Raw genomic sequence first — 8,390 nt, 5'->3', positions numbered from 1 at the left:
GACTGCGTCATCGTATTAGGAGGCCTAATAGATGGTTCTCTAGCACTCTTAGTGCTTGGGATGGTTGATGGTTTATTGGCGATGCAGGTTTGCGCCAATCCGGGGAAACTGACTGACTGAAAGATGTTGTAGGTACAAAGGAAGATTAGAATGCTTTAAATTGAATTCGCGGTAATCTGTACCATGTCAATTATTAGTATTATCTAAGCAGCCGCTAAGGTTCAGCTCATTGCCCATTTTGTGCAGGTACGCGTTGAATTAGTCACATCCAAGTACAGACGGGCATGGTTTAAGTACCTAGGTACCTACATAACCTTAATACCTGGGCACCTGATACTTACATATGCATATTTTATTTAAAGATGAAAACATACAGGTATAATACCTACCCGGGTGGGGGGGGTCCCAGGACAGTATGACTCTAGAATGTTGAAATGTACTATAATGTCAATTCGGGGAAAGCCTGTTAACAGAGCTGTACTATAATTATATGAAAAAACGTTAACGTTGCTTCCGATCCTTTTTATAAGAATACAAATTTTTATTAGCCACGCATTCTCGCACGGGCCCCCCTTACAAGAATAATACGTTGATCAAAATAGCCTCAATATCGTCGACTTTATACTGTTCTAGTAGGTGCTACTGTGGCCTTGAAATTAAAATAGGAAAGAGACTCTTGTGGAGGAGATAATGCTTGCAGAGATAAGATACTGTTGCCGTCGATAGCAGGCGCTCTTGCCAGTATAATAAGGCTTGTCAGTACGGCTATTACACCTGCCTTAGTACGTTGAATTTATATAAGGCTAGCCAGTTTAATAGGATCATATGCCTTGTCATCTCAATAGTAAATAGGCCTTATCATTATAATAGCCCCTGAAAGCCTGAAGCACCTTGGCTGACCTGGAAGGAATAGGTGGCCTAGCATACCTTATATAAGGTAATAGGTCACCTTCCCACACGCGTACGTAATGTAATGTAATGTAATGTAATGTAATGCCTCGTAGCCTAATTGAATAGCCCGTAGACTTGTATGACTTGTATGACTTGTGACATGACTTATAATCATTCGAATCCCATCGTGACTTAGTAAAAAAAATAAAAAAACAATCTCAAGGACCTTGAAATAAAAGGTGTTTGAGATGGCCTCTTTTTAATTTTTAATATATATCCCTTGGTGCACAATACCTATTAGATGAATATACTAATGGTGTCACTATTATTATAACAGGGTATTAGTGATATATTAAAACACTAATGACGTTAATGTTTTTATTATAAGCATAACATGATTATATACCATATACACTTTGTTCGTGTAACCTTAAAATTATGCAGCCAAAACACTATTGGAAATATAATACTGTTAAGGGTATAATATTAACTAAGGTTTATTAAACTATTATTTTTACTATTTTATTAAATTTAATTGTAAAACTTTAAGGATATTTTTATTAAAATGATTAGAATTTTTAATTCGAATAATATTTAAAACAAAACGTGTGAGTTTTTATTGTTTAAATAAATTATGGTATATAATTTAAAATATGTTAATAAATTAATATTAATTTGTTTTAAAACCTTTTTTACCCGGGTAAATATTTAAATTGTTTTGTTATAAAATGTTTTAAACATTATAACAACTTTTATAAATAAAATGAAATATATTTATTTTTAAATTATATTAAAATAATAAAAATTAAAAATATATATTTTATAATATTAATAAATTTACTTTTTAATTTAAACATTTTTTTAAATTTAAACAATTTTATAACTAATGATAAAATGACTTTTAATAGTTTATTTTATAAAGTTTTTATATAAAATGTTATTTTTTTTATAAAAATAAACTTTAAATTTAATTAATAAAGTTTTATTTAAAATTATTATAATAATTAAAAAATAAATAAATTTAATTAATAATTAATTAATTATAATTAATAAATAACTTTTAATTTTATCGGTTTATTTAATAAAAAAATAATTTTAAAAATTATTATTAAATAAAAACATTTATATTAAAATCTTTTATTTTTAATTTATTTTTATTATTTTATCACGCGTATTAAAGTTTTTATTACGATTTATAATTTTTAAAAAAATCATTTAAATATAACGTAATATATAATAATTAAATTAAATAATTAAATTAAAAACTATTTAATTAAAATTAAATATACTTTTTTAAATTTATTATATCATGTAAACAAAATAATTAAAAATGGTTAATAATTATATAAAATTTAAACATGTTAAAATTATTTTATATTTAATTTTTAAAAAAAATGTTATGTTTAATTAAAATGGTATTTTTTAATTAAACAATTTATTTATACATTTTATTAACGTTTAAATTTTAAACTTTTTATTAATTAAAATATAAAATTAAAGTTTTAATTATATAATTAACGTTAAATTAATTTTAATATAAATATTTTAAACGGTATATATTTTTAATAAAAAAAATAAAGTTTTTAATAAATTAATAAAAAAATAAAACTTTTAATAAAAAAAACTTTTAAAAAAATAAAAAAATTAACGAAAAAAATGGTTTATACATTAAATGTTTAATTTTTAAAAAAGTTATTATATTTAATTAAAATAATATTTTTTAATTAAATAATTTATTTATATATTTTATTAACGTTTAAATTTTAAACTTTTTATTAATTAAAATATAAAGTTAAAATTTTAATTATATAATTAACGTTAAATTAATTTTAATGTAAACATTTTAAATGGTACGTATTTTTAATAAAACTTTTAATAAAACTTTTAATAAAACTTTTAATAAAATTTTTAATAAAACTTTTAATAAAACTTTTAATAAAACTTTTAATAAACCGATAAAAAAATAAAACTTTTAATAAAAAAAATAAAAAGATTTTTTTTTAAAATGGTTTATACATTAAGTTTAAATTAAAAATTTAACCAATTACATTAAATGGTTATATGTTAATATAAAACCCATATATAAATCACATGTTTTTAATGTAAAATTAAACCTTTTTAAAATAACACCACATGACTTATACAAAAAGCCGGGTTTAAATCCCACACGTTTTTTTTTATATTCTTTTTTTTTTACACGAATAAGAAAATACTACGAGAGAAGATAGCCTAAAGTAGCTAAAGCATTGTGCCGCCGCTGCCGGGCCGCGCGAAGGGGGGGGTGCAAGGCCCTCGCGAAGCAAAGGCCGAGCGCCCCCCCCCGCGCGGCCCGGCGTGGCGGCACGTGACCTTAGGGGAATGAGCGGCTAAATTTCGGAAGAAATGAAGGGGATGACATAAGGGGATGACATAAGGGGATGACATAAGCCTTGCTAAAAGTCGGGCTATTGTGGTCAGCCTCACGGGGGGCCCTCGGTTTTAGTATAACGTTAAATAATATTAAAAACAGTACAACTTAAATTTATTTATTAACTTTCAACTTGTGTGATACAATGGAACATAATACAGTTGGACGATTTGATTAAGTGCATGGACCACTAACATCTTTGTACGGCATACCTAAATATAGTAAAGCCTCTTTTAGGTAGGTGGGGTATGGGACCTGTCTGTGGGGCAGATGATAGACCGGGCCCGAAAGTTAAAATAGCCAAAGCAGCCAAAGCAAAGAAAATCATCGGAAAATCACCGGAATGTTATCGTGTCAATTCCATAATTCAATAATTCCATCGATCTACGGCCCCTGGCTCCGTTCCATGCGCCGTCCTATCTTGGCTTCGATTTCATATGTCAATTCCAACTGTGATCATAAGAATAAGACGAGACGGGACAGAAGGTCGCAAACGAGCCCCTAACTAACAGCTTGCTTTCCTGTTTACTTCGCCCTATTGTCAATCGCCTCACCGAGTTTACAGCTACAGCTACAGCTACAGCTAAAGATAAAGCTACGCGTTGTCCCCTATATACAAGATACCATGGAACATTTCCGATCTTCATGATTTGCCGAACCCCGAACTGAACCATACTACATCTCGAAATACCCGTATGCGACAAGGTACACCACATTAAATTGCCTACCTACATAGTATCTGGTCTACGAAGAAATACCCGGTTAGACATCTAGCTGTTCTCCTCCATCATGGCTGATTACTCCATGTATCACGCATTGGGGCAGGGTGAGCAGCTTGATCCCAATGACCCCAACCGAACGAGTCAACCTGCCCCTCCTCAATTTCAGCCGCCCACTGCTCAGAATCCATACCAACAAGGCGCCGCCTACGGCTCGCCCGCACCCCAAAGTCAGCAGTACTATGGAAGTCCCCCACCGCCTGTCCCTGGTGCACCCGGCTTCGCGGCTCCGCAAGATGCAGGTCTCGCCTCGCAAATGGCAGGTATGTCGTTGGGAGACGGACAGCATACGACAAGGAGAAAGAAGAAGGACCGACACGCCTTCCACTCTGTCGAGGCGCCGGCTGGCTCTTCTCAGGCATATAATGGTATACCACCAGCAGGGACACAAGCTACAGCTTTCTTGAACGCAGATCCATCTATACAAGCCGGTAACCAGTTTATTGGCCAACCCCTTTCGCCGAACCAGTTCCCGGCGCCCGTCAATGCCCCTTTCTACCCCGCAGCCCCAGCAACTGCTGCTGAATTTGCTGCGAGAAATAGTCAGATGGATCCGGGCCATGCGCCTACATTCGTGCCAGCATCGGGTGGAGGACAAGTCTCGGCAGACGACATTCCCAGTGTGCCAGCTTCCAGGGACGTGGCACAACAACACTACCTGAGCAATGTATATCCGACGTTTGAGCGTCATGTGCCTCCCCCAGCTACTGTCTCCTTCGTTGCCTATGACCAAGGCAATTCCTCGCCCAAGTTTACTCGATTGACAATGAACAATATCCCAGCCAACGCCGAAGGCCTAAAAAGTACTGGGTTGCCTCTAGGTCTCGTCTTGCAACCACTAGCTCGCCTTCAGCCCGGTGAAATGGAAGTCCCTGTACTCGATTTTGGTGATGTGGGACCACCGAGGTGTCATAGATGCCGTGCCTATATCAACCCTTTCATGATGTTTCGATCAGGGGGCAGTAAATTCGTGTGCAATCTATGCACATACCCTAATGATACCCCTTCGGAATATTTTTGCGCGACTACGCCTCAGGGTGTGAGAGTGGATCGGGATCAGCGACCCGAGTTGACAAGGGGAACAGTCGAATTCTTAGTACCTAAGGAGTACTGGACGAAAGAGCCGACAGGTATCCACTGGCTATTTGTGATTGATGTTACCCAGGAATCTTATAATAAGGGCTTTTTAGAGGCTTTCTGTGAAGGCATTCTTGCCGCGCTCTACACTTCAGAAGAGAACGATGAGACGGATGAGAGCGGTGAGCCGAAACGGCGAATTCCAGCTGGGGCAAAGGTCGGATTTGTCACATACGACAAGGACATACATTTCTACAACTGCAATGTGAGTATCCAACTAACTTGTTGACAAGAAGTATCCCTGACAACCAGTTAGCCCGCTCTAGAACAGGCACAGATGATAATCATGCCCGATATCGAAGACCCATTTGTTCCGCTTAGTGATGGGCTCTTCGTTGACCCATATGAATCTAGAGCTGTTATCACGTCGTTGCTTACGCGATTACCGACACTATTTGCAGATATAAAAAATCCGGAGCCTGCTTTACTACCGACATTGACGTCATGTTTGGCAGCGCTAGAAAAGACCGGAGGCAAAATTGTATGTTCGTTGTCGGCTTTACCTACATGGGGCCCCGGACGGCTTTTTATGAGAGACGACGGGAAGTATCCTGGTGGTGAAATAGATAAGAAACTTTTCTCTACCGAACATCCCGCGTGGAAGAAAGTTGCAGAGAAGATGGTTGCGGCCGGAGTCGGTATTGACTTCTTTTTGGCTGCTCCATCGGGTGGATATTTGGACGTAGCTACTATTGGTAAGTCTACATACGAGACATGATTCTATCATCATTGTAGCTAACCGCGCGCCCAAGGCCATGTCTCGTCTACTACAGGCGGGGAGACGTTTTACTACCCCAACTTCGTGGCCGGTCGCGATAATGCCAAGCTCTCCCTTGAAATCAAGCACACCGTCACAAGGGAAACAGGTTATCAAGCGTTGATGAAAGTTCGATGCTCTAATGGTCTTCAAATTTCCGCATACCATGGCAACTTCATACAGCATACCTTCGGAGCCGATCTTGAAATAGGTGTAATAGATGCCGACAAAGCTGTAGGCGTAACGTTTGGCTATGACGGAAAGCTTGATTCGAAGCTTGATGCCCATTTCCAATCCGCCTTGTTATATACAACCGCATCAGGCCAACGACGAGTGAGGTGTTCCAACGTGATCGCTAGCGTTAGCGACAACCCGCGAGAGTGCATGAAATTCGTAGACCAGGATGCTGTCTACACGATTCTCGCTAAGGACGCTGCTTCTAAACTTGCCTCGACTTCTAGCACCCTCAAAGACATAAGACTAGGATTGACAGAGAAAACTATTGATATATTAGCAGGGTATCGCAAGAACTTTTCATCCCAGTCGCATCCTCCCGGACAACTTGTTATGCCGGAGAAACTTAAGGAGTTCTCAATGTACATGCTTGGGCTTCTTAAATGCCGGGCATTCAAGGGGGGCAACGAAACATCTGACCGGAGGGTACACGAAATGCGCATGATTAGGTCAATAGGTGCCCCGGAGCTCAGTCTCTACCTATATCCTAGAATGATACCCATTCATAACCTGAACCCGGAGGATGGATTTCCCGACGAACAAACAGGCTATCTGAAGGTTCCACCAGCCATTCGTACATCTTTCAGCCGGGTCGAGCCGGGCGGCGTATACTTGGTGGATAATGGGCAACAATGTTTATTATGGTTCCATTCTCAGACATCACCCAATCTACTAGTAGACCTCTTCGGAGAAGGCAAGGATAGCCTCAGTCAACTCGACCCGTATAGCTCTTCATTACCAGTCCTACAGACACACCTGAACGCCCAGGTCCGGAACATAATCGAGTTCCTCAAAGTCATGCGCGGCTCCAAGGCGCTGACGATTCAGCTAGCTAGACAAGGAATTGATGGAGCCGAGTATGAGTTTGCAAGAATGCTAATTGAAGATCGGAACAACGAAGCGCAGAGTTATGTAGACTGGTTAGTACATATACATAAGGGCGTACAACTTGAGGTAAGTTAATTTCTTGTTCTCTTTGCATTACGATAGGCTGAAGGTTCTGGTGGAATTAGCTGGTGCTTTAGAAGTGGATGAAAGACATTCACTAACACATTGCTCGATGTAGTTGGCTGGGCAAAGACGAAAGGAGGGCGATGATCATGCTTCCCTAGCGTCAACGTTCCAAGGGTTGAGGCCGCAGTATTGGTAGAATACCCCTATATCAGCAGTTACGTGTACAGATAGGTTTGAACCCAAGGACCCAGGGTTAAAAGGTGTACCTAACCTTAGACCGAGACCTTGAAAAGGAATCGACTCTAATACCCAGAGTGCATACGAGTATTTCGGCCTTTAGGTTACACCGCATCGGCATCAGGTCATGCTTTTCACAATATGGGAACGGCATCAAGCCTCTACCATATGACGAGCCTGTTCTTCAAGTTGACTTTGTTGTGATTTCAATGTAAATCCGTGTCACCTAACCTCCCCGATCAAGACATGCCAATCTCTAGGTCACCACTTTTTTATTTTCCGCAAAACCATCTTATGAAAAACACCTGTGCGTCTTTCCTAGTGAGGACGAGAAGAATCTTACTTCGGCCGAAACTCCCTGCATCTCGCCTGTGACCACAGCCAAGCAAACAACCCAGCGGAAGTGCAATCCAAGACATCTGAAAATAGCCGACTACTTCAGCCCGTTCCAATGGCTTGTAACGGCCGTGAGCCCCGTTTGAACGTCCAGGATATGACTTCACGGATATTATTGACTTACACCCCCATTGCATACGACTTTAAGACAATGCATTCTCGCGATTATCTCCTAATAGCTGGAACTTGACAAGTTAGAGTAGGTACCTTAGGTTAGGTACTCACCCAAGTTAGTACCGAGATACGGGGCAGCTTTGCGGTGGTCGTCGTCATTTCATATGCAGCCAGCCACAATATCATTACGCGTCGAGAAATGCATAATCGCAAAGGAGAGGACTTCACATGGACCATATCACGCCTCGCGCTAGGTGATTAAAGAGAACGTTTGACTACAGATGACTTGGCACACTTCAGCCAGCCTCATACATTTGCTAATCATATCTATAGCAGCATATGTTCCTTCTTATTTGCGCTAGTAATCTTGCTAAATCGGATACTATCTAGCTCTATAGACCCTGCTATGCTCAGTGGTATCGAATCCCTTGATAATACGAGACGTGACTTGTTATAAGCCGCATTAGTGGTTCTAGACTGCTTC

The 8,390-nt window shown here is 38.8% G+C and overlaps 1 protein-coding gene across 1 annotated transcript; it reads left to right on the top strand.

The window, feature by feature from the left end:
- The first annotated feature begins 3,945 nt into the window (after positions 1–3,945).
- Positions 3,946–7,512, top strand: F4817DRAFT_64574 (beta-sandwich domain of Sec23/24). Its single transcript, XM_049307715.1, has 4 exons — positions 3,946–5,419; positions 5,471–5,909; positions 5,967–7,159; positions 7,272–7,512. Exons 1-4 carry the CDS (start codon positions 4,088–4,090, stop codon positions 7,353–7,355), a joined length of 3,048 nt encoding a protein of 1,015 aa, XP_049160138.1. The 5' UTR covers positions 3,946–4,087; the 3' UTR covers positions 7,356–7,512.
- Positions 7,513–8,390: the final 878 nt, after the last annotated feature.

This window comes from Daldinia loculata, assembly GCF_022478755.1.
Source record: "Daldinia loculata strain CBS 113971 unplaced genomic scaffold F4817scaffold_17, whole genome shotgun sequence".
In the NCBI taxonomy this organism is placed as follows: Eukaryota; Fungi; Ascomycota; class Sordariomycetes; order Xylariales; family Hypoxylaceae; genus Daldinia; species Daldinia loculata.
This window is presented reverse-complemented; position numbering and strand designations above follow the sequence as displayed.

Excerpts from the sequence above, each read along its gene's own strand:
- F4817DRAFT_64574 (XM_049307715.1), top strand. The coding sequence starts at position 4,088 with ATGGCTGATTACTCCATGTATCACGCATTGGGGCAGGGTGAGCAGCTT. Across the intron at positions 5,420-5,470 it reads TACATTTCTACAACTGCAAT|CCCGCTCTAGAACAGGCACA; the intron begins GTGAGTATCCAA and ends ACAACCAGTTAG. Across the intron at positions 5,910-5,966 it reads TTTGGACGTAGCTACTATTG|GCCATGTCTCGTCTACTACA; the intron begins GTAAGTCTACAT and ends CGCGCGCCCAAG.